Source organism: Rhinatrema bivittatum, chromosome 6 (assembly GCF_901001135.1).
Source record: "Rhinatrema bivittatum chromosome 6, aRhiBiv1.1, whole genome shotgun sequence".
NCBI lineage: Eukaryota > Metazoa > Chordata > Amphibia > Gymnophiona > Rhinatrematidae > Rhinatrema > Rhinatrema bivittatum.
This window is the reverse complement of record NC_042620.1, coordinates 18914595-18941767: the sequence shown is the minus strand read 5'-3', so window position 1 is coordinate 18941767 and position 27173 is coordinate 18914595. Positions and strand designations below refer to the sequence as shown.

The window sequence follows — 27173 nt, the reverse complement described above, 5'->3', positions numbered from 1 at the left end:
ACCTTGAACAAGTTCCAAAAGACAGATTGGCCAAACCTCCTGTCGTGTCAACCATCCCTATCCAAACAATAATGCGATGTGGATGTGTGGAGAGAACTCCACGTTGCAGCTCTGCAGATCTCCTCCACGGGAACTGCCATGGCTTGGACAGAGTGAGCCTTGAGATGGCCCCCAAGATGCAGTCCTGCCTGGGCATATCAGAAGGAGATACAGTCTGCTAGCCAATTAGAGAGCATCTGCTTGGCAATGGTGATCCCCAACTTATTCCTATCAAAAGAAACAAAAAGTTGGGTAGACTATTTATGGACTTCTGTCCGCTCCAGATAGAAGGCTAAGGCTTTTTTGCAGACTAAACTGTGCAAGGCTTGTTCACCTTGATGCAAATGGGGCCTGGGAAAAAATGTTGGCAGGACAATGGACTGGTTAAGATGGAAGTCCAACACCACCTTAGACAGGAACTTATGGTACATACGTAAGAACACCCTATCATGAAAAAAAGTAATGTAAGGTAGATAAGTAACTAAGGCTTGGAGCTTGCTGACCTTGCATGCTTAAGTGACTGCCACCAGTAATATGACCTTCCAGATCAAGACCTTCAGGTCACAGATGTGCAGAGGCTCAAAGGGAGCTTTCATCAGCTGAGCTAACACCCCGTTGAGGTCCCAAGACATAGTGGGAGACTTCAATTGAAGCAGGCTCTGCATGAAACATACAACTATAGGCTGCACAGAGATGGGTGTACCATCTATACCATGGTGATATGCGCTAATCACGCTCAGATAAACTCTTAACACAGTTGATCTTCAAACCAGCTTCCAATAGATGTAGAAGGTAATCAAGCAGTTTTTATGGGGAACAGGAGAAAATCTAGGGCCTTCTGCTCACAACATACAGAAACCTTCTCCACTTCAGACCATAAGACTTTCTAGTGGAAGGCTTTCTGGAAGCCACCAGGACCCGAGACACATGCTCCAAGAGATAGAGTGGTTGCTATATCAATCTCTCAACATCCAGACTGTGAGTGACAGGACCTGGAGGTTGGGATGGCGCAACCAGGCTTGATCCTGGGTAATGAGATCTGGGGAAGTCCCCAGCCTGATTCAGTTTCCAGATGGACATCTCACAGAGGAGTGGAAACCATCTGTATCCCAGTCAATGGGGAGCTATGAGAATCATAGTCCCTTTGTCCTCACAAAAATTAAAGAGAGTCTTTGCTACCAGTGGAGTTGGAAGATACATATACAGGAAACCCTTGCTCCAATGGCGGGTGATGGCATCTGAGGCTGGTTTGCTGCATGTCCTGTACAGGGAGCAGAACTGAGGAGCCTTCCTATTCCATGGTGCTCCAGAGGCAGAAGATCCAATTCACGACTCCTTGGTCCAGAGACCATTTGTGGAGTCTGAAGGCATGACTCAGTCTGTCCGCTATTACATTCTCCAATCTGGCCAGGTACATAGCCCTGAGCACATCCGATGGGCGAGGGCCCAATACCAGATCTGGTCCGCTTCCTGACACATGAGGTACAATTCTGTACCTCCCTACTTGTTGACATACCACACTGCCACTTGGTTGTCGGTCTGTGTCAGAAACATTTTGTTGGACAGGCAATCTCTGAGTGCGTACCTGATTACCCAGAGCTCCAGGAAATTAATTTGGCAGAGACACTCCTGGGTGGACTATAGACCCTGGGTGCAGACTTCATATACATTAGCCCCCTAGTCCAGGGTGGATGCATCCATATTTAGGACAATTTGGATGGGAGGACTTTGGTAGAACATCCCCCTTTCCAAATTTGAAATTTCCCGCCATTACAACAAAGAGTCCTGGAGGGCTGGTGTGACTTGGATGCGATCCTGGAGGTCCTGAGTAGCTTTTCACCACTGTGACCTCAAGATTCATTGGGCCTTTCACATGTGCAGACTGCCAAGGGAGTGACATGTACTGTTGCGGCCATATGATCCAACATATGTCTCACTGATGCCTGCAGGATCTGTTGAATCTCTGCCGTGATGGTCATCAGATTGATGTCCCATTGCCAGGGAAAGAAGGCCTTTGCCTGAGCTGTGTCTAATAGAGCTCCAATGAAGTCCAATTGTGGTGATGGGCTGAGATGGGACTTGGGTTAGTTGACAACGAACCCTAGTGTCTCCAGCATCCGGATGGTTGAGCGCATGGACTGGTCGGTCCCTGCCAGAGAGTTTCTCTTGACCAGCCAATCGTCCAGATATGAGAAATATAACTCCCAGTCTGTTTTTTTTTTGTTCTCAAGGCAGCTTTTATGTTCTATGAGATGAGTTTTAAGCATACGTTTTGTCATACCAACATATCTCAACGAACCTGGGCAGATAATCATGTATACAACAAAAGTAGATTTTCACGACAAATAGAAGTCCCTCCCGCCTCTCATTTTTTAGAACATCACGTCTTTGAGGATATAAAATGGACAATTTTGGAAAGTGTACCGGCACACTGGAGGGGTGCTGATCGAGTGAATACATTCCTGCAGCAGGAGCAGAAATGGATTTTTCGTCTCAGGAATGTTTCTCCGTTCGGCTTGAATAAGGAAATCGAAGGGTTGTAGCCACATCCACATTTTTTCACATCCTTTAACACGCCTTTTGACGTACATGGACGACGTATTTCATATGTGTGCATATAAATCAAACACAGCACTGGTATTTTTCCTTAAGATGGCCGACATGACCGAGTTTTTCCGGCGTCTAGTGAGTATCTCCCTAGCTAAGCTGGGTATTGTCCGCCCTGTTAAAAGTCTTTTGTATTTCAGAGCAATCCTTATGAAAATGTTAGAAAAGTGAGCTATTGGCAGTTTTCTCGCGTACACCAATTACTCTCCTCATCAGTAAAGAGCAAGTTGAGAGCCCCTGAGGCAGTCTTCATGAAACGTGATATCATGTCAGGCTCGCTCGCGCTTACTGAAGGGGGAAGTATTTCCTTTTTGTTTGTAACCACTTAAAAATTTCGAAAAATTTAAGTTCTCGAAAAAATTGTGAGGACCTCTGATCATGTATGACCTGCAGCGGTAAAAATACCGAATGGAAAAGGATTCAGCATTCGCAGGGTGGTATGATGGTCCAAATAACTGACATTTTTAAAGGTATTCTCTGCATTATACTTGTCTCATTTGAGTGGTAAAAATTTTTAAATTTTTGGTGCGATGTTTTCTGCTATAATATATTTCACCCACCTCTCTCGTGGCGGTCCCCGTAACTATCGGGTCTATCCAGTACCGAGCGGTAGGAAGAGCTGCGTTAGTGCCTGCGGCACCCGCGGTTGCCGCACGCACAGTGCAGCTCACCTACCGCTCGATCCTGAACATTAATTTTATGTAAATGTAAACCGCGTCCGTGAAGCCTTAGGCCCGCGCAACCCATTTTACTGGATAGAGCGCCTATACAGTATCCTGGGTGCGCGGGCCTAACGCTTCACGCCACGCTGGTATCTGTCATTTCAAATGTCATTTGAAATGACAGATACCAGGAAGTCGGGACTGCCAGTCCCCCCTCCCCTCCTCCCGAAGCTGGGCGCGAAAAGCAGCCTTGCTCCGGGAGGAGGGGAGAAGAGACACTGACAGCGGTGAAGCAAAAAAAAAAAAAGCGAAAAAACCAAAAGCTAAAAGTAAGTTGCTTCGCCGCTGTCAGTGTCTCTTCTCCCCTCCTCCCGGAGCAGGGCGCGAAAAGCAGCCTTGCTCCGGGAGGAGGGGAGAATAGACACTGACAGCAGCGAAGCGAAAAAAAAACCCTTCTAGTTCCATTACTTTTCTACATTCTGAAGTTTTTCCAATCATTTATTCTCTTTCCTTATATGGATCCCTCTGAACATATCTAAGATACTCCAATTATCTAGTCTGCACTCTGTTCTATAGCCAAAGGCTTCATGCTGCACCAGAAATTATATTAAACACAAGAGTCACTCAAATACTGCACATTATAACAAAAATTAAGAAGAAACATGAAAGCAAAATGGACAAGTCTCACAGGAAAACGAATTCGAAACTCAGAGGCCGCTAACAAAGAACACATTTCATTAAACCAGCATAGTGCCTTCGTCAAGAGCTGGGCGAATCTTGCACTCCAAAAGAAGTTCAGCGTTACTCTCGACATTTTGGGGTGCAAACCCCAAAAGTGATCTGTCAAGATCCCAAAAGTACGTCGCAACTTACTTTTGGGATTTGTCAAGATCCCAAAAGTAAGTCGCTTTTGGACGCCTGCACAACTTACTTTTTTTTGCAGCCATCAGCAGGAACACATGGCGATCGTAGCTCCCGTAGCTCCTCCCGACGAAGATGGCCGCCTGCACGGGGGAAAGCGTGCAATTGGCCGCTGAAGACGTGACGTCACGACGTTTGGCGTCACGGGATGTGACGCCAGGTCTTGAGCGGCCAATTGCACGCTTTCCCCCGTGCAGGCAGCAATCTTCGTCGGGAGGAGCTACGGGAGCTACGATCGCCATGTGTTCCTGCTGATGGCTGCAAAAAAAGTAAGTTGTGCAGGCGTCCAAAAGCGACTTACTTTTGGGATCTTGACAGATATCAAAAGTAAGTTGCTTTTGGAAAAAACCCAAAATTGTCGCTTTTGGAAAAAAACCAAAATTTTGAAAAAAAAACAAAATTGCTTTTGGTTTTTTTTTCGCTTCGCCGCTGTCAGTGTCTATTCGCCCCTCCTCCCGGAGCAAGGCTGAAAAAGCAGCTCCGGGAGGAGGGAAGAACTGACAGTGAAGCGGCGAAGCAACTTACTTTTTGCAGCCCCCTCCGGACATCTGAGGGGGGCTGCAAAGTTTTTTTCGCTTTTTTTTTTTTGCTTCGGGAGGAGGGGAGAGGACTGGGGCTGCCACGGAGACCGGCACCCATGATCGCGGCCGGGGCAGGTGAGCGGGGGCTGGGGGAAAGCTTGCCACCTACCCTTACCCCTGCCTCTACCGCAGGGGTCAGGTAGGTGGTAAGTTTGCAGGTTAAACGCGCGACAAAACGGCAGGGAAAGATAGCGATAGTCGGGGTGCGGGTTACGGGATGCTAGGGAATAGCTAATTCGCTCGTTTGCATGCAATATCCATGCCGCATGCGGAAGGGGTTGGCCGGGGATTTTAGGACGCGGTAGGAGTAGGTTATAGTGGATTCGGGATCGCAGGAAGGGATAACGCGGCCGGAAAGTGAGTAAAACGCGGCTTAGGAGCAGGGTAAACGCGGCCGCACTTTACAGGATAGACCTGTATGAAACCTGACGATGATTGCAGCATGGGGCCTACCTCCCTCCGATGGCGGGGGGCCTAAGGCCTGATAAAGCAAGTTTGCTTACCGTAAACGGTGTTTCCGTAGATAGCAGGATGAATTAGCCATGCTGTCATGGGATCTGTCCATCAGGCCCAGGGGGCGGAGCTTGATAAAGCAGAGGTTAGACTTTTAGTCCCTCTGCGGCTGCGCGTGGGTTCCCGCGCAGGAAGTACAGATTCTCCTCAGTCTGTGATTAAGCTAAGGTAGTCGAAGACATATGGACTGCCAGGGAGGAGGGTGGGTCAGCATGGCTAATTCATCCTGCTATCTACGGAAACACCATTTACGGTAAGCAAACTTGCTTTTCCCGTCGATAGCAGGGCTGAATTAGCCATGCTGTCATGGGAGTCCAAAGCTCCCGATCACGGTTGATATAAGTGGTAACTGTTCGTGATCATATCATAGTGGCAGTCCTTGAGGATCAGATGATAAGGAATGGAGTACAGCCTGCCCCAGCTTTGCGTCCTGAGTGGTTTGCTGATGGAGGCAGTAATGAGCAGTGAATGTGTGGAGAGTAGTCCACGTTGCTGCTTTGCAGATATCCGTTGGTGGGACATTGTTAAGATGAGCCCATGAGGTGGACCAAGCTCTGACTTGATGAGCGTTAGGCGTGGAGGACAGGGGTATGTTGCTAGATCTATAGCAAAACTGAATGCACTGTACAATCCAACTAGAAATGGTCCGTTTAGAGACCGGCAGGCCCGGTGCCTTAGGGTCAAAGGAAAGGAACAACTGTGAAGGTCTCGATACTGCTTGTGTTCTGGAGAGATAACACTGTAGTACTCGTTTGCAGTCCAGGGTATGAAGCAGCTTTTCCCTATCATTGGTATGAGGTGGCGGAAAAAAAGGTTGGAAGCTCAATGGTTTGGTTAAGGTGAAAGGACGAGACCACTTTTGCTAAAAAGGAGGGGTGTGTCCTGAGCACTACTTTGTGTGGGTGAGACTGAAAGTAAGGAAAGTAGTGTACCAATGCTTGTAACTCACTCACCCTTCTTGCCGATGTTACGGCTACAAGAAAGACCACCTTCCAGGTCAAGTATTTGGGATGTGCTAATTCCATTGGTTCAAAAATGAGATGTGAAAAGAAGCTGGCCTTTAGAGTCAAAACTTATAAATCCTTTTTTAAATATATCCACAGCAGGAAGGCTATGAAGTAATTGGTTGGACTGTTAGATGACTGAGGTGTTAAAGAGGCACTTAGGGAAGACAAGACCATAATGGAAAGACTAAATGAGTTCTTTGCTTTGGTGTTTACTGAAGAGGACGTTGGAGAGATACCTGTGCCGGAAATGATATTTAATGGTAATGATTCGGAAGAATTGAAACAAATCATGGCGAACCTGCTTGACATAATAGGGCAGCTTAACAAACTGAAGAGTAGCAAATCGCCTGGACCAGATGATTTACACCCCAGTGTTCTGAAAGAATTCAAAAATGAAACTGTATATCTATTACTAGTAATTTGTCACCTATCATTAAAATCATCTGTTGTTCCTGAATTGGATGCTGATCATTTAAAAAGGCTCCAGGAATGAGTCAGGAAACTATAGCCCAGTGAGCCTAACTTCACTGCTGGGAAAAACTATAGAAACTATTCCAAAGAATAATTAAAGTACATATAGGAAGGCATGATTTAATGGGACCCCTCTAATGTAGATTTACACAAGGGAAGTCTTGCCTCACCAATCTGCTACATTTTTTGAAGGGGTTAATAAACATGTAGATAAAGGTGAACCAGTAGATGTAGTGTATTTGGATTTTCAGAAGGCGTTTGGTGACGTCCCTCATGAGAGACTCCTGAGAAAACTAAAAAGTCATGGGATAGGAGACGATGTACTATTGTGGATTGCAAACTGTTTAAAAGATAGGAAACAGAGAATAGGAGTGGATGATTTTAATGTGGACAAATTCAAGGTGATACACATAGGGAAAAGTAACATGCACTATAGTTACATGATGTTAGGTTCCTTATTAGGAGTTACAACCCAGGAAACGGATCTGAGTGTCATCGTGGATAATACTTTGAAATCCTCAGCTCAGTGTGAGATGGCAGTCAAAAAGCAAACAAAGGAGGTCATTTATCAAAGTGCTTTATGGCGTTTTCGCATGCGAAAAACGCCTTTATCAAATGCAAAAAGCACCATAACGCATGGTGCGATGCAAATTAGGAAAAGGGGAGGAGTTTGAGGTGGGATGTCTGGCCAAGTGGGCTGACTTTGCAATGCCATATGTACAGTTTTAATTACACCTTTTTAGTTGATTAGTGCCTGCAAGTATTGGAACATCAAGCTAGGTTGAGAGAACACTGAACAAATCTCCTCTTTGGGTGAGTTTCCTCACTCTGAAGGACATAAAATCTTCACAAGAATGTACTGTACTGTTCTGTCCGTACATCTCACTCTGAATGTCAAAGTGGCCCCCTAACCCCTACACTACTACCTACATCTCACCTCGAGTAACTAAGTGGGCCTCATATGGAGGTCTTAATACCTAACTGCTATGAGGGTCTCTCTCCCTCTCCCTCTCCCTCATATATTTGTGGTGCTTAGTGCAAACATGTTGTTGCACTCTGTGGTAAAACCTATGCAAAGCACACTTTGCAATAAACAGGCTATTACCATAAAACACACCCCTTTTCCTATCACATGCAATATTTAGTGCATTTTGATAAATCCAGGCCAAAGTTAGGAATTATTAGGTAAGGAAATGAGAAATAAACAGAATGTTATAAAACCTCTGCATCCCTCCATGATGAGACCACACTTTGAGTACTATGTGCAATTGTGGTCACTGCATCTCAAAAAAAGATATAAAGTGTCGCTATTATTATTAAAAAAAAAAAAAAAATATAAAAAAAAATAAATATATATATATATATATATAACCTGTCTATTTTTATGCCAAAAAATACATTACTTTATCCATGTTCACATTAAATCTCATCTGCCAGTTGTCTGTCCTGATGCCTCTGGTATGTCAGTCCTTCAGTACAATCAGTGAGTCCTGCTGTATATTTACAATATGACAATTTGGTGTCATCTGTAAATAATGCAGTATTGCTGTTTATTCTGATTGTAAACCATTGTGAAGGCTACGCTGATGTGGCGGTATATAAAAAAACAATAAACTCTAAACTCTAGAGCACTGATAAAAATATTAAACAGCGGTCCCAGCACAGACCCCTGTGGAGCTCCATTTGTCATCCTATTCCAATTAGACTGGGCATTATTAATCGAGACCCTCTGCAGCATCCCCTTCCGCCAGTTTCTAACCTGACTGTGATTGTTATCCTTAAACTCCCTCCTTCTGAACTGGAAAATCAGCCCTGCAGGTAGTGCCATGGTAATTGATCTGGATTTCCCGGGAGCTTCTTTCATTCTCGTTTCCCTTACTGAGTCGACAGCCAGGATTCTGCCCTGTAAGGCAGGTCTGGCAGGAACCACTGCGGCCAAGCCCATGGAATCCTTGTAGGCCGGGAGGCCTTTTTTAAGGGGCAATTTTCAAACTGTCCGCATCGGGACAGAGAAGCCGGGCACTTTTTTTTGCCCGCAGTCTTCGTACTGATTCTCAAAGCCAAATCAAGGCACCTACTTTCTTCTTACAACTTGCCCTGGGCACCACCTAAGCACAGCCACTTGCCCCTGCTTTTACCCGAGGGCGGAATTTTGCTGGAAAAGGCCGCAAGAAGATTTGAAAATGCCACCCACGTGCGCCCTTTACCTTCCCCTGCCTAAGCCCGCCTCCTCTCGGTGCAGCTAAAAGCGGAGCGGCCCGTGGACTGTTAGCTGCGACGAAGGGGCGGCAGTTTCCAGCCGGCCGGCTGACGCGGGTAAAACCCTTTTATAACCCCACGTCAATCGTTCTGGAAACTGGCCCCGCCGATGGACTAAGAAAACAGATGCACCGCAGTACACGAGCTTCTGAGAGCTGGTAGGCGTCTTCTTCAGTCTCAGGGAACCCTTCCATCCTTAATTCATTCCTGAAATATGAAATATCATTTATTTAATTACATTTACAACTCTCCTCTTTAAGGAAGCACTCCAGGCACGAAAGAACATTAAGTGCCGTAGCCGAGCAACTTCTTTGCTCGACCCAGACTGCAGAACTCTAGTTTTCTCCAGGCCTAATATGACCACTTGACCTCTTCTTCACCAGACAGCGACAGCGAAGGTGACCTTAGTGGGGCCCCCTTCATCTGCTCCTCTCTCCAGAGCTCCAAATGTGAACGGCCCTTTCATACATTCCACATGGGAACGAAGGTTACATGACCTCCGACTCTCCGCCTTACCAGACGCTTGCAGCCTACTGTGCCCTTCTAACAATCTCTACAGACTTAAACCCGCTCGCTTTCCCTCGCTGGTGTCTGATGAGGAAGAATCTCTACTGTGAGCCACAAGGTTGAAGGACAGAAACTTTCTGAAGCAAATCTGATCCAGCCGACTGAGCCCTGAGATCAGTTTCCACCTGCCCGGGACCGCCAGGGTCCTTTGCGGGAGGCGGGAGCAGCCTCCTGCCCACAGAGAGGAGGTTCGCTGCCTTCCCCGGCGTGAAAAGTTCACCCACCTATACAGACAACATCCATGAAGCCGTACATCCCGTAGCAGATCTGGAAGAGCAAATCCTGACGCTGCCACTTGGCGGAAGGGCTGAAGGTCGACCAGATGAGCCACGAAATACTGGCGATGAGGAAGAGGGAACCCAAGATGGCCGCCGCAATCTGCACTCTCTCTATGACTGTGAGCGATATGGTCTGCCACTGTGAGGGGGGGGGGAGGGGGAGGAAATGCGCAGAAAAAAAAGGAAGGAGAAAGAAAAAAAAACAAAACAAAAATTCATCTCTTGACTGCACAAACTGATAAAATGCTCTCAAAATGTAAGCAACATTGGTAATGACATCTCTCTTACTTGGGGGCATTATATAATCCATTCTCCTTTTTTTTTTTCTGACCTGGCACTTTCCTCCTCCTCCTCCTCCTTCATTTGGCTTACGGCTCAGTTGGAGTCAGAGCTGAGATTTGATACCAGCAGCCTTCGTGTGCAAATAACCGGGGATGGTTTTCTCCTGTTTTATTTTCCCTCCCGACTTGCTTCAGTCCGGTCTCTGCAGGGGGTGGGGGGAGTCATGCGTCAGGGCTCCTTCTGGGAACCGGGCAGTCTGGGGCCCTTAAATCCGGCCACTAAGCTCTCCTCGTGGTGCAATGACTATAACTCCCTCCCCCCCACCCAGGAGTTGGGACCACTGAACCTGCAGCATCCCCAGCCCTGGCCCGCTGGGAACGCAGGGAGGCTGAGTGAGGGATGGAACCCCGGACCCTCCGCATGGCCGGGTGCAGTACTTGACCCTGGGCTACTGGCTCAGCGCTGAAAGCTTGAAGGCACAAAAGAATCTAAACATTTCCCATTTTTTAAAGTTTTTTTTAAATACAATAACCTTAAGATACATACTTTCCCCTCCTCTTCCAAAAGAGCACAGTGATGAAGCTTTATGCAGACCTCCCCCCCCCCCCTGTGGAATATGTTCCTCTGCCCTCTCTCACCTAATCCCTCTTTCACTCCCTCCTCCCCCAGCTGATTATTTGAGTGGGGGAGGGGGCGGGGAATGGTGTCAGAGGCCCAGCGATTTCTGTGCAAATTCTTTTTCTAACTGGTCTTGATCTTGTTCTGATTGAAAAGGGGGAGTAATTAAAGTGAGTAAATAATACATAAATGCAATTGATCCTCCCTCACCTCAGCCTTCTCCCTCACTGCTGATCATCCCCCTCGCCTCCCTTCTCAGTCTCTTCTGCCACAGCGAGCTGAAATCATGCGACGAACCGTGCGACACTACCGAGCGCAAGCTGGGTCCTGGGTGACAAAGCAGGATGATGTGGCACCAGTTCTCCTACTGCTGGATGACTTGGCCACTCAAGGGATCAGTGGGACATAGGAAGGGGAAGGGCTTGGCGATACGATCAGCTGTGGGGGAGTGAGGGTGATCCATAGAGGGTTGTGTAAGGGGGGCAAGGCCATTTTATGGTCAATACAACTGTCAAAAGTATATTTCAGAGCATTGAAGGGGCACAGAGACGACTTTAAAAAGGCATGCCACACTATAAATCATTGTTCTTAAGCTTATCATTATTCATAAGTATTATATTGCATTTTTGCTTAGTACTATATATAATATCTGCAAGGCAAAAGCAGCATGAAAAGAATGTGTTGGAAAAATGGCTAGTTCACCAAGGAAAGTTACCGCGCTACGTGAATGCGTGCCAAAGGCCAGCTAGCACTCCAGCTGGGATCTTCATGAGCCAGAGCCTTTTCTACTAAAGTTAAGTCCATTTTTGGTTGTTATCTGTGCTTAGAAGTAGGGCATTATATTTGCCAAAACTAGTGCACTGTCTGTTAAAAAGAAGCACAACTGAAATAGAAATTTGGGAGTGCTGTAGTCAGTTTTACCTGTTTGACTCCCTCCCACCCTACCCCTCTGCCCAGCCACCCCTAGGTTTGTGTTTCTTATATAACCGCCTAAATTCATAAATGGCAACAAGGTAAATTAGTATTTCCATAATTGCTATTCATCAGACAAATTACCAAAATGAGGTCTATCCAATGCAACTGTTGTGGAGCCTTTATTTATTTATTTATTTATTTAATATCTTTTATATACCGACGAACGTTGGGAACATCTCATCGGTATACAGAGAACAGAACTTAGCAACAGGCTTTACATTTGTCACATGATTATAATAGGAATAGTAGAAATAACAATAATAACAAAAACAATAACATACGAGTAATATGGAAGTTATACAAGTAATAATTAACTTTATATTGAGGGTAATCATATGGAAACTTAAGGCTTGCCCCATTTGTTCACCACTCTTTACCTTGGAAAAGGAGCTGGCTGAAGGTAAAGCTGAATTAGCTTCAATAAAGAAAGTCTCAGCCACGGTACATTATTCAGAAATTAATTTCCCATTTCCACTGAATAACCAAAAGTCAAGAAAAAAGAGATTTACTGTGGGCTCAGGTAGGATAAGACCAGTGACCCACAGACACCCATTATTGACAGCTGTGCAGCCCACAACTCTAACCCCCCCCCCCCCCCCCCACACTCACACAAGGCATTGAGAAGCTTAAAAAACAGTATTACAGTGGGCTCGGGTAGAATTAGACCTGTGATCCGGAGACACACACAGTATCAAGTGCAACAAGTACAAAATGCCTTCTCTGTATTAAATACTGAAGAAGTTCTTGAGGAAAAGATTGAAATGTTATTTGAAAAGAGAGAAGAAACCCAATGCATACAGAAATTCCAGATCAGAAACCAAAGGAAAAGGCTCACTGTGATGGATGACTCTGCCATCAGAGGCACTAATCCTTTCCCTTGCACAAAGGCAAAGGGAAAAGTGGATAACACAACTCAACTAAAGAGGTCACAAAAGGAGTCCAGAAACAGCAGTAACCTGAATGAAGAAAGCTGGAAAGCTACGAGCACAAATGCTCGTAGTTTGGGCAATAAAATCCCAGATCTGCAAACCCTAATGGTGGAGGCAGACTTAGACGTTGTTGTTGTCACGGAAACGTGGTTTACGGAATCTCATGACTGGGATATGGCAATACCGGGCTATAACTTGTTAAGGAAGGACAGAGAGGATAGGAAAGGGGGAGGAGTGGCTCTTTATGTCAGAAACAATATCCAAGCATCGGAGCTGCAAGGAAGATGGGGCAATGAAGAAGCACTATGGGTCGACCTAAAAAAGGATGGGACATCCATTTTTATTGGAGTGGTTTACAGGCCTCCAAACCAAAAACAAGAGCTGGACAGAGATCTGGTTGAAGACATCCAAAAGATGGGAAAGAAGGGAGAAGTGGTGATCGTTGGAGACTTTAATATGCCAGATGTAGACTGGAGAATCCCATCTGCAGAATCTAATAATAGTAGAGAAATAGTAGATGCCCTGCAAGTAGCTTTGTTCAAACAAATGGTTATGGAACCCACAAGAGAAGGAGCAATACTTGACTTAGTGCTCACTAATGGAGATAACATCTCTGATGTCCAGGTGGGCGCCCACCTCAGCACCAGTGATCATCAAACGGTATGGTTTAATATCACAAAAAAGATATGGAAAAGAAGCACAAAAACCCGAGTTCTGCAGTTCAAAAACACAAACTTTGATGAAAAGGGGAAGTACCTGGAGGAAGAACTAAAAGGCTGGGAGAATGTGAGAGATGTGGATCAACAGTGGACCAATCTAAAAGGAGCAATTGCCAAGTCAACTAATCTATATCTTAGAAAAGTAAAGAAAAGCAAAAGAAAAATGAAACCTATCTGGTTCTCAAAGGAGGTGGCTGACAAAATAAAGGCTAAAAGAACAGCGTTCAAGAAATACAAAAGATCCCAAAGAGTGGAGCACAAAGAAGAATATCTGGTAGAACTGAGGGAGACGAAGAAATTAATCAAGAGAGCAAAAAGTCAAGCAGAAGAGAGGATTGCCAAGGAAGTAAAGAGAGGATTGCCAAGGAAGTAAAGAGAGGTGACAAAACATTTTTCAGATACATCAGTGAAAAGAGAAAAGTTCAAAGTAGTATAGTGAAATTGAAAGATGGAAATGATCAATGTGTGGAGAGAGACGAAGAAATGGCAGAAATATTAAATGAATACTTCTGTTCTGTGTTCACTAAGGAGGACCCTGGAGAAGGACCGTCCCTAGTTAACAAGATACTGGAGGGTAGTGGAGTAGATGTAACTCCATTTACAGTAGAAAATGTATGGGAAGAGCTGGGGAAACTGAAAGTAGACAAAGCCATGGGACCTGATGAGGTTCATCCCAGGATACTGAGGGAGCTCAGAGATGTGCTGGCGGGTCCGCTGTGTGACCTGTTCAATAGATCCCTAGAAACAGGAGTGGTGCCGAGTGATTGGAGAAGAGCTGTGGTGGTTCCGCTTCACAAGAGTGGGAACAGAGAGGAGGCTGGTAACTACAGACCAGTTAGCCTCACTTCAGTGGTGGGAAAAGTAATGGAGTCACTGTTGAAAGAGAGAATAGTGAACTATCTACAGTCGGGAGAATTGCTGGACCAGAGGCAGCATGGATTCACCAGGGGAAGATCTTGTCAGACAAATCTGATTGACTTTTTTGACTGGGTAACCAAGGAATTGGATCAAGGAAGAGCACTCGATGTCATCTACTTGGATTTCAGCAAAGCTCTTGATACGGTCCCGCACAGGAGACTGGTGAATAAAATGAGAAGCTTAGGAGTGAGTGCCGAGGTGGTGGCCTGGATTGCAAACTGGTTGACGGACAGAAGACAATGTGTGATGGTAAATGGAGCTCTCTCTGAAGAGAGGGAGGTTTTAAGTGGTGTACCACAAGGATCGGTGTTGGGACCGATCCTGTTCAATATATTTGTGAGCGACATTGCGGACGGGATAGAAGGTAAGGTTTGTCTTTTTGCGGATGACACTAAGATCTGCAACAGAGTGGACACGCCGGAAGGAGTGGAGAGAATGAGACGGGATTTAAGGAAGCTGGAAGAGTGGTCGAAGATATGGCAGCTGAGATTCAATGCCAAGAAGTGCAGAGTCATGCATATGGGGAGTGGAAATCCGAATGAACTGTATTCGATGGGGGGAGAAGGGCTGATGTGCACGGAGCAGGAGAGAGACCTTGGGGTGATAGTGTCTAACGATATGAAGTCTGCGAAACAATGCGACAAGGCGATAGCAAAAGCCAGAAGAATGCTGGGCTGCATAGAGAGAGGAATATCGAGTAAGAAAAGGGAAGTGATTATCCCCTTGTACAGGTCCTTGGTGAGGCCTCACCTGGAGTACTGTGTTCAGTTCTGGAGACCGTATCTACAAAGAGACAAGGACAAGATGGAAGCGGTACAGAGAAGGGCGACCAGGAAGGTGGAGGGTCTTCATCGGATGACATACGAGGAGAGATTGAACAATCTAAATATGTACTCCCTGGAGGAAAGGAGGAGCAGGGGTGATATGATTCAGACTTTCAGATACTTGAAAAACTTTAACGATCCAAAGACAACGACAAACCTTTTCCGTCAGAAAAAAATCAGCAGAACCAGAGGTCACGAGCTGAGGCTCCAGGGAGGAAGACTAAGAACCAATGTCAGGAAGTAATTCTTCACGGAAAGGGTGGTGGATGCCTGGAATGCCCTTCCGGAGGAAGTGGTGAAGTCTAAAACTGTGAACGACTTCAAAAGGGCGTGGGATAAACACTGTGGATCCATCAAGTCTAGAGGGTGTGAATAAAGAGGAGGCAGCAAAACACTGCACGGAGCGGCAGTAGCCACAGAGGCATTCACGGAGCGGGATGCCAGTGGCCAGTAGTTGGTGTTCCACCTTCACGGAGCGGAAGGATGGAGGGCTGCCATCTCCAAGAAAAAAAAAAAACCAAAAAAACAAACAAAAAAATAAAAACAGGGGTGGGTAAGAGTATGGGGCAGGGGGGTGGCCTGCTTGTTACAGCGGTTGCTACCCCTAATTGAGTTGGACGTTCACTTGGATGCAGATACGGCGCTGCTCTCTAAATTGGTGGTGGGGTGGAGGGGGAATTAGGGCTGGAGGGTACTGGAAGCCAATAGTAACAGGTGGGAGAGAAAAAAAGGGGAAAAAAATGGATAAAGTGCGTAGCTTGCTGGGCAGACTGGATGGGCCGTTTGGTCTTCTTCTGCCATCATTTCATTTCTATAGCATTTGCATATTGAAAGATAAGAAATGTACATGTAGCCACTAAGAGAAATGTTTCCTTATAGTAACCAGTTAAATAACTGTTTTGCTAACCAAGGCCTAGATTTACAAAAAGACCGAGGCGTCGTGAATCCCGCGGTAACGGAGGGTGGGGTGGCGAAGCGGGGGGTGGTCCTGCGATAGCACTTCCGCGGTGCGATCACTGCTGGCATCGCGCCAAATAACTACATCCTAAAAGGTGTAGTATTCAGCGTGAAACCAACAGCGATAAAGAATCGTACCTTCCGCTGTCGGCGAAGTCTTCGCAGCATCAGCTCCGGTGCCGCCCCGACTCCTCCTCTTCCGGGGCTGACGCTGCCCCCACCTTCGTATCGCACGCTATAAGGGACTTTTCACGTGCGAAACGTCCCTTATCGCGTGCGATCTGCATAGTAAATGACCCCCTAAATATCTTATTCATTGGTGTGCAGATTAGAGGTGGCAACCTATTTAGACCCTGTGTTCCTTTTACACTGCATAGTATTCTGTTCTCTCCATAAGGTATATTTTATTCTTTTATTATTTGCTCTTCTGAATAAAGGGATTTTTCTCCTCAAGCTGCTGGTTCTAAGCATTTATGTCAGGCTCGCAATAGAGGAGAAGGATTGGAGGAGATATACTGGCACCAAAAGAGGAGCAAAGGACACCAACAATGACGTAAAGATCCGAAGGAATAGCATGAAGGGTATGACAGCAAGCACAGTGGCATTAACACCCCATGGCATGCTTGCTGGCTATGTACACTAAGAACTTAGTGCAAGAGTGTCACACAGAAGAACTAGTACAATGTCACTAACTCTTTTACACAGAGAAAGTAAGCTGCCCTATTAAGGTCAGTCACTGGCCACTTTGCATATGTTGCAAGCCAATATCAATCCCTCTTTCTACATGTTTCTTGCAAACACTGACAAATGTTTGTTTATTTAAACACTTTTCTATACCATCGTTTAGTAATGCACCATCACAACGGTTTACAATTAGGCACGAAATAAGTTTGGTTTGGTTTCTAAATTATCCAGAGGGTGCCAATACATTTTTCGGTTACATGTTTCAATAATATACTTTATATGGAAAGTGGATTGGGATTTCCACTTATATGATTAATAGGATAATCATACGTTTTATACTGTCCTTCTCTTAATTTAATACTTAATTATGATGAAAATAATAAAGTAAGCAGGTGTAAATCTGCGTGCGCCAGCGGGCTGCTGGCATGCCATCAGCCGACCCAGGGGCTGGTCCGGAGGCCTTGGCCATGCCCCCGGGCCGGCGAACCACCCCTGACCCCAGACACACCTCCGGACACGCCCCTCCCGCCCCTTTTACAAAGCCCCGGGACTTACGCGCGTCCCGGGGCTATGCGCGCGCCGGCGGCCTATGCAAAATAGGCCGCCGGCGCACGAGTGCCCTGCACACGTAAATCCGGCCGGATTTACACGCGCAGGGCTTTTAAAATCCGGCTCAAAGAATGGACATATTCTAATCACAGAAAATGTTACTACCCACGTAACCTCAACATAACATAATAATGAATTAAAAAAATTGGAATATCAAAACAAGAAGAAAAAACTGACTTCCTTTTCTTAAGTCTATTAAATAAAGAGAGAACCAAGAAGGCAAAGCACTGAGTGGCGGGTCAGCTACTAAGCCAGCCAAAAGAAGCAAATTAAGTGCAGTCAGTCTTCCAAAATGGATATTGAACCAGCATTTCCATTTTTGAACTACAAGGTAAATTCCCCAACAAAGCCCCAATTGGTCCTTATGCTTGTAAACAATTTTACCTTTATAAGGATAACTAACAAAGAACACAGTCCCTAAGGCTAGCGTTTCAGGATGTAAGAACATACATTTCTGACGATAAATATGAGTCTCTCTAGTGACGCCTGGGTAGGTTCTTATTAATTGACCTAAGAATGTCTTATCTTCCACAGTACAGAAATCTTTTTAGAATCCAATCTATGATTCTAACAACAAAATGACTAACAGGGTGGCCTTAGCCATAGACTCTGGCAAGAGGCCAAAAGAGGTTTCTCCAAGAGAAGATTCTGTATTAATCGTTGTGATGGCGAAACCGAATGACGGGATATAAAACTCGATAAATAAAATAAATAAGTAAAATAATCTTTTTAGTTACAATAATTTGGGACTTATCCAACTCTGATTTATCCTTTTTTTAACTAGCAAATAATATGCAGAAACGAATGGTGGGATAGCTGCCTCCAACATTTCTTTTAAATAGCTTTTAAACAAATTACTGCCAGAAATATTGGACAATTTAAGGAAGTTAACCTGATGCACGTTTCTGTGCTTCAAGGCATTTTCATAATTTTACAATTTACAATGTAATATAATACTATCATTTATCAGTAAAGCACAGGTAAATTGCATCTGGTTAATTCTAGATTGTGTAGCAGAAACTGTTTCAATGTATTTTACCATTTGATTTTCACACTGAATAATATACATTCAGATTTCACCACTACTTCTTGCTGCAATTCAGTTTTAGCCACAAGAAGAAACTCCAGCTAAGCAAAAGATTGTAATAAAGTCTCTAATGGAAAAAGATCCAAAATCTAGGGATGTGAATTCATTTTCAACAAATGTGCAATCCGCAACGAATAAGTCCCTGTTCGTTTGATTTACGGGTTCGCGAAACGCATGGCGATCCCCCACGAATGAAACATATCATGTTGGTTTCATTCTTTTGGTTCGCAGAGCTGCTTTCTTAGCGGCCATTTGAAATAGGAGAGGGCCATGTGGCAGTATCCATAGCAACAACCAGCCCTTTTTCCTGTGAGTCACAAGTGACCACACAGCCCTGTCATAGAGTGGGTCAGACAGGTTGGCAAGGAGACCAGAATGCCAACGTATCAGAGCGAAGCATTTTTCTAATTCAGCCAATCGCTGCTCTCAGTGCTCTGTGATGCTGTTCCTGCTGTACTATATCTACCTTAAGCATGCGGCGCGCCACACACTTTCTTCTTGGCTGTTCTCTGAGAAGCTCATTGCTTTTGAGCTCTCTACGAGTGTCTCAAATCTGTATTCAATTGCTATTGCTTGCTACTTTGATAGAATTTTCCATTGAAAAAGATATTTGTTCGTTTTTGCTGCTGTGCCAGCCAGGCTTTTTTTACTGCACTTTTTTTTTATTGAACTCAGACTGTCTCTCTGTCTCTCCCACTCAGACAAACTGCCAGCAGTGGCATTTTGTTGCTGATCTTACCTGCCCTGGGTTAGGTTGCAGGCAGGGTTTGGGTAGTGTGGGTGGGAGATAGTGTGAGAGTTGCAGTGGCTGTCTGGGAGTTGATATTTTCAAACAACAAGCAGCATCACTGTAGGAATTGGGCTTGCTCAGGCTTCCAGTCTTTTCTCTGTATGTGTGTGTAGTTTTCCACACTCACATATATTGGTACACAGGTGTTCAGTCACCAATAAAGAAATAATTAATTTAATTGAAATCCCTAGTAGGCAGTGACATTAAATCCATGATGTCAGGGAAAGGTACACTTCGAGTGATTGGCACTGGCAGAGGAGGCACTTCAAATGGCAGTGCCAGTCCCCCATTAAAGTTAAAAAGGAAGCTGTTCCAATGTAAAATCTCTGGAGGGGCAGGCAGTTCCATCCAGAAAAAAATGAAATTTAAAGATGATGCACTGCCACCACTTGTTTCTGACCCTGTTGTTTTGGAGGTGAGGGAAGAGGAAGCTGAGTCATGCAAGACAAAAGGGCGAGACCCAAAAACAGCAGTGCGACAGCAGACTCTAGTTAGCGCTGACAATGTTGCACAGACACTGCTTCTGATTCCGATGAAGAATCATCAACATCACAGAGACCAGACTACCTCAGCTCTACCAGCCTGTCTTTCCCCTATCAAAACCACAGGGTCTAGACTACCTCGGCTCTGCTAGCCTGTCTTTCCCCTATCAACTTTCTGCCACTCTGCCTTGCTGCCATACACCAGACGACTCATTCTACTCCTTGTGGTGCTCTTGCCACTATCATGGTTCCTCAGTGTGTTGGTGCTAGTCTTTCTGCTTGCTATTTTCCCCCTTCATTGTGCTGTAGGATGTTGATGCCACTTGTCTTGCCACTTTGCCCGTCATGCTGCCTTCGAGGGTTCATGCAACTGTTATTGGTGCTCTCTTTTGAAGCTGTGGTGTGTTTTTGACACTCTCGCTGCTGCTTTGCACCTCCGTTAAAGCACTCTTGCCACTTCTGATTCCCCTTTGCCCCTTTACAGTGCCTTAGGCTATTCATGCCCCTTTGGTGCCACTTTGCCACAGTCTAAGTACCTTGGAGCTCTTTTCTCGTTCTGATGATTGCTCCCCAGAGGTTTCATCAGAATTGATAAGAAAACCCCAATTCTGCAGCCAAAACTAGGCTGCAAATACTTCCCCCATTGACTTTAATGGCAAACGAAAAACGAACGAAACTAATGAACAAATTGATTTTTTCCCCTATGAAAGTAATGAAACAAATTTGGGTCCCGGCAAAATGAAAAACGAAATGAAACACATTTTTTTCCTTCTGCACATCCCTACCAAAATCTTTAGCCTCCTGATTTTGATCTAAAACAATCAAAAAGTTTTTTCCCCAAGGGAATTCATAGATTGTTCCATTCAAACTTGGCCAGAGTGTACATTTGACAAAAGTTCACCTCCTCCAGCCAATTAATATACAATCTTAAAAAACACATTTAAAACATTGTAAAATAAAATTACAGTAATTCATTAAATAAGGATTTATTTTCTAGCATCAAAATAATTCTAACTGCCCATAAAATAATGATTAGTATAATAGGTAAAGTACAGAAAATTAAAAGTAAAAGTAAAACATAAAATAGGGGACCAGCCTGACTATAAGAATGCTTGTTCGAATAGCCATGTCTTCAGTTTCTTCTTAAAAGAGTGTGGATGTGACTCATGCCTTATGTCCAAAGGCAATGTGTTCCATATTTTAGGGCCTGCGAAGGATAGCGCTCTGTCTCGGACAGTATTTAAATGTGCTAATTTTGGGGACGGTATGGATAATAATGCCTTGCCAGAAGAACGTACATTTCGCTGAGGAGTATGAATATGTAGGGCGGCGTTCAGCCATTCAATTTTTTCACCGTATATTGTTTTATGTATTAGGGTCAAACATTTAAAATGAATTCTATAGTGGATGAGGAGCCAACGGAGGTCTTTCAGAACCGGGGTGATGTGATCTTGTTTTTAGCTGCTGGTTAAAATCTGAGCTGCGGCATTTTGTAGAAGTTGTAAAGGGGGAATCGATGACGCAGGGAGGCCTAATTGCAGGGCATTATCAGAATCATCCTGAGCCACCTCCATTAGTGAACTTGCTGCTATTAAGATCGACCTCTATCTTGCTGCCACTGGCAGACTAAGAGCAACCACAGTGATCACCTCCTGTGGCAACCCAGAAATATTTCCTCAATTTCACAGGCGACTCTTTCAAGGAAACAGATGATGGTGGCAAATTCTGCAAATACATGTTTTACTCTGCAGGAGATAATCCAATATGGTAAGAAATCTTAGAAGCTTTAATAAATTCAGATCTGGAGACCAGATTAATATCCTGGGTAGTTGTTGAAAAACTTGGAATCACCAATTTTCTAGGACTTCCCCCAGAGACCCCATCTTTACAAGGAAATAGAGAATAAAAGTCTGGCAGGTTTCTCCCAATGGGAGAAGGGCATTACCCTTCCATTTAGCCATTTTCCAAACAAATAAAATGACTGAAATCTAACACAAGATAGACCAGCCAATACCTCTACTCATGCAGCAGCCATCTTGGTCTCTACCGATAAGTCACTTTATCTCCTATTGCCTCAGGTACCCACCAAGATTGTAAGCCCACTTAACATCTGTATATAATTTATTGTACATTTCCCTGGTTTAGGGTGATGTTGCGAACCTGCTCAGCAGGAACCGCGAGCAGGCTCTTACCTCCGCGGCTTACAGGCCGCCGACATCCCCACTCGTTTCGCGGCCTGGAGGCCGCCTCCGGAGTCTCCTGTGCATAGGGTCCGCCGCGAGCCAGCCCTCCACCGCGACAGGATGCCCTGGTTCCTGTGGCCCGAGGCCGCCGTCATGCCAGCATGGAAGGAGCCTGCCGGGGGTTCTTTTGCAGCCAGGAGGGGTCGCTGCTTTCAGCCTTTCATGTGGCAAGAGGCTGCCGCCGATGTCATTGCCCGTTGCAGCCTGGAGGCCTGCTCCTCAGCGGCAGGACATTGCCTTCTCTCCGCCTCCAGCGTCAGGCCTGGGCACGGCCTGCTCCGTCTCTTCCTGCTTCAGCTTCATATGCAGGGCCGCTGTCCAGGGTCCTGCAGACTTCCTCTTCCTGCCTTTCCTAAGGCGCGGGGCTGCCTCTCTCTGCCCTTCTTGTAGGGCCAGTGAGGGAGTGGGCCCCGGATGATGTCATTTCCTGGATCCGCCTCTTCAGCCTACAAAAGGCCCTTCAGGTCATTCCTTCAGGGTCTTCGCAAGGAGTAAGTTCCTCCCTGGATCTTGTCCTCTCGGAGCTGGTCTCCTGAGGATCTTTCGTTTCTGCTCCTGCCTGGCATCCTTGTCCTGGGATCCTATTCCTTGTTTCTGACTATTTTGATGTTCTATGTTCCTGGTCGCTTGTCTTCGTGATGTCTTCAGTATCCTGATGTCTTCGTTCCAGCCTTATCCTGATGTCTCCTTTCCAGCTTTAATGTCTGCAGTATCCTGAGGTTCCTGAGGTTCCGTCTTCCCATCCCCTGTGGTCCGCGACCAGTCTGGCTGGTCGCGGACCACATGCCCAGTGGTCGCGGACCACATGCCCAGTGGTTGCGGACCACATGCCCAGTGGTTGCGGACCACTGGGCTTGTGGTGGCCCAGTGGTCTGCAACCACCCCAGTTGGGGTGTGTTGGGCGCTGGTGGGATTCCTCATCTCCGGAGCCGAGGGTACCCATGTTCCTGTCTGTCCCTCCTGGGTCTGGAGCCTTCTGGACATCCGCTTCTTCTGTCTCAACTGCTCCTCATCAAGTGTCCGGGGAGCCTGTTCCGGATGTCCTGGATCCTTGCCTTGGAAACTCATCTTCTTCCTTCAATGCTCTGACTCCAGCTATGCCTAGCCCCCGGCAAGCAGTGCTCCGGTGGATAGCCTGAGGGCCGGTCTGGCCACCGCAGCTTCCTCCCCGGCTGTGGGTATTAGTGCCCTGTCTGGAGTCTCCTTCATCTCAGATTGAAGATCTTCCTCGTCCATCTGTGTACCGTATTGGATCTTCACTCACGTCTGAACTTCTTCATGTTCAGAGTTCCGGAATTTCCCTCCTGTGGTCTGTCTTCAAGTCTAACTTCGGGATACCTTCATGATACGTTGACCATGCCAGGTTCCCGAGGCTCAGGTCAGGACGGGGCCACTTGGCGTTTTGGCTGGTTACCTTCATCTGTCTATCCTGATGTCCTTTTCCTTGGATTCCAGTCCTTCTCTTCAGTACCTATTGCCATCTTGAACTCTAATGTAATTGAGACGATGCCAGCCTTGCTGCTTCAATTCCAACGTGGTCCGCGACCATCCCAGCTGGGGTGTGTAGGGCGCGTTGCGTCACAGCACTCCTTCCAAGTTTACCTCAACACCTGAACCTTCGTGTAGTCCTGTGTCTTGTCCTTGTCTGCCTTCTCCTCTGTCCAACTTGCTGCTTCCCGCTGCTCCCTAGCGACAGTCCAAAAGGGCTTGGAACAGTCGGAGGACCATTCAGAGACCACCATTGCGTTGGTGGCCTCAAGGAAGCTTGCAGGTTCCGACGAGGCTCAGGGTAAGGACATTTCACTGCAAGGGCACACATTTCATTCCGCGCTGGAGAGTGCCTCCTAGTGCTCTCATCCATCGCAGCGCAACAGGTGACATACATTGTAGGAAGTTGGAAAGATCTTGGATAAAAGAAGGAAGTAATGAATTGAGGGTTAAATGGCATAAAGCAAACACTGAATATTTTAAGTCAATTGTGTTTAGCCAATTGACATATGGGGATTATTCAATCAGCCAATATCAATCCAAAAGTGCTTTTTCCAATTTCAATCCGAGTGCTTTTTAAGTCAGTTAAGTCCATAGTTGCGGGTAGATTTTAAAAGGTAGCTTTTAAAAGATTTGCATTGTACAAATCAACTCCTTTTCATCACTTATAAGGTCAAAACTTCTTTAATGATGTCAATTTTACAAGGAATACTTCTGAATGCTTCTGTAACAACCTCCTCCCCCCCAAACCCCAACCCACCTCCCGAAAACTCACCCCGAATCAAAGTGCCCCCTTACAATGGTCCATATATAGAGTATCAGGCATTCCCTCTCCCCCCACACACCCACCAAGGAGCTGTAGCAAACTGGCACACATAACATGCACACACCAGCTGAGGAAAATTAGGTGTTATGTATGTCTGTGCTTGCCCCGCCTCTGGAGCATCCATGCCCCTCCCCTTTTCCACCTACCTTCCCAGCTGTTTAAAATTCGTGTACCTCCTGCACAAGCCCACTTACACACATAGGTGGCCATTTTTTGCACACATAAGGCCTTTAAAATCTACCTCTTGGGTGAAAAGAAGACATCTTTAATTTATGAGGATTTGCCAGAATGTGAAAGTTTAGCTACTTATTTTTGTGAAAAAGTTGAATTGTTGTAAAAAGATTTGAGGAAGGGATTGTCAGATGGAGGTGATAGGAATGTTAGCTTAATTGGTGGGGATGATTAAGTCGGATGAAAGCAAGAAAAGAGCCCTTGGGTACTGTAGATAACGTGATTGATGATATAGGTCAGTTATTGTTCTTTGAAGAAATCTCTACATAAGAATTGAAAATGATCATGTTGCACATAAAGCCAGCATCTGTGTTGCTTGACCCCCTGTCCATCATGGTTATGGAAGGACGCACCTAAGAAGGCATTGAAGTGTTTATTACCTTTCATGAATGGATCACTGGGAAAAAGGGGTATCTTCCACCTCAGGCAAAAAAGGCTGTTATTCTACCTTGTTTGAAAAATGTCAATCTTGATCCTAGGTTGTGTTGTAATGTTAATAATATTTCTTATGTTGCTTAAATTGTGGAAAAGGTGGTCACTACTCAAGTGATGGAATTTATTAAGAAAATAGATTTCTTTGATATAGCCCAGGAAGGATTTAGATGAGGGTGTAGTACTGAGACCCTGTTAACTGCTACAATGGATGATGTGTTAGATAGGATAAATAAGAATGAAATTGTATTATTAGGGTTATTGAACCTTTCAAGTGCCTTTGATTTCATTAAGCATGAAATTCTGTTGCATTGGTGTAAGGATGCTGGATTGGGAAGGATGGCTCTTAAATGGTTTTCTAGCTTTTTAAGAGATAGAAAGCAGTTTGTTTTTTGGCAAGGGAAGGAATCCATTAGTAGAGATTAGGACTCTTTTTTGTCCCAAATCCTATTTAATATTTTTTTGGCACCTCTGGGGAGTTTTGTATGACTTTGGGCTTGAAACATTTATCTATGCTGATGATAACAGATATTGGCACCCCCGTGGAACAATCATGATGATGCAGTCTTGAATCGGAATCTTTGCAAACAGTGTTGGTTATGTGAAATATATGATTTAAATTTTTTCAAAAACAGAGTTGTTAAGGTTGGGCCCTGACCAATTATTGAAAGGGCCTATACGCTGGAGGGAATGCATCTTTTCCCAAAAGCAGAGGTAAGATCCCTGGGAGTTATTTTAGATGAGAATCTGTCCATTGAAAAGCAGATAGCAAACGTGTCTTGCCATTCATATGGGAAATTGAAGATAGCCTCACAACTTTGCTCATAGGTAGATTTTCAAGTTTTGAAAGATGTAACCTATGCCTTAATACTATCATGCATAGATTACAGCAATGTGCCGTATCGGGGTCTACCGGGTAAAATCACCAGTAAACTTCAACTGATATATAACATATAGTAATGGGGCAATCTAGAAGATCGACAGCAGTCCATTTATTATTACAGCTTCATTGGTTACTCTAGCTTTTTGGGCTCTCCGAAGTATTGGATCTCTGAGACTGAAATCGAGATTAAAATGGTATGACATATCTGGGAGCTTAAGATCTAAGGAGATATCTTTGTGGCAAACTGCTGTGAAAAAACTACCATCAAACTACATTACAGAAAAGATCCTTTGAGGGAAGAGCTCCAGTACCCTTTAGAACGGCAAGAATAACTGGACTTGAAAAAATTTAGAAGAAAACTTAAAACATAGTTTATGACCCAATATTCTTAAGAATTCGGCATTATAACTAGGAAGGAGGGAGGAGTCCAACGCTATGTAACATTGTAACATTGTAACAATCCTTCAAAAAAGACCTAAAATCCTGGCTACTCAGCCAATCTTTTAAAGACTGCACTCTATGACTTAAAGTATATTAACATAGCCTGCTATCTTTCATTATCCCCCTCATTCAAATTCCCTGTTTCATGATGCAGATGTCCTCTGTCTTTGATGTTCCCAGATATCTCTGTCCACCTACCCAGGGTTTCCACCCTGTGTTATCCTGTAATATTCATTCTCTTGTTATGTTTTTTTTTTGCTCATTACTGTTAACTTTTGAAATTTTTTTAAATTTCAAACATCGTTCAATGTATCATGTTGTTTTTTGTATGTAAACCGGAGTGAAGGCAACTCTGCTATACCTCGGTATATAAAAAAAATGCTAAATAAATTGTGTGGGCAGTAGACCGGGGCAATGATGGATTTAGTTCTATTTTACTGCTGGGTTGTATTCGATTGTTATGTATTGTACATCACTTCGAGCAATTTTTCATTAGTGAAGCAATCAAAAATGCTTTTAAATAAATAAATAAAATATCTTAATATTAGCTTAATATTAGCTATGGTTGCCTACTTTCAACTGTGAAAATTCCAAACACCCCTCGCAAGAATGATTGTGGGACGGGTGCACAGTGGCCCCAAGAACACACGTGTGTGTTGTTGCTGTAGAGCTCCCTTTTGAGAATCACGAGTCACTGTTTGAAAGTTGCAGCTGTTTGCCTGCCTAGTCTCTCCCGTCACAGCCTCTGGGCGAAACACAGGTCTATGTGGGGGGGACATACAGCTTGTCTACTGCTTTAAATTATATACCATATGAAGCTCATGAATAAACCAGCAATCATTGTTTTCAG

The 27173-nt window shown here is 45.0% G+C and overlaps 1 protein-coding gene across 1 annotated transcript in view; it reads right to left on the bottom strand.

The window, feature by feature from the left end:
* Positions 1-27173, bottom strand: part of MARCH4 (membrane associated ring-CH-type finger 4) — a 238934-nt gene that overhangs the window by 8849 nt on the left and 202912 nt on the right. Inside the window, exon 6 of the mRNA XM_029605145.1 lies at positions 9852-10044. Within this exon, the coding sequence (XP_029461005.1) occupies positions 9852-10044 (193 nt within the window). The remainder of the gene's footprint in view (positions 1-9851; positions 10045-27173) is intronic.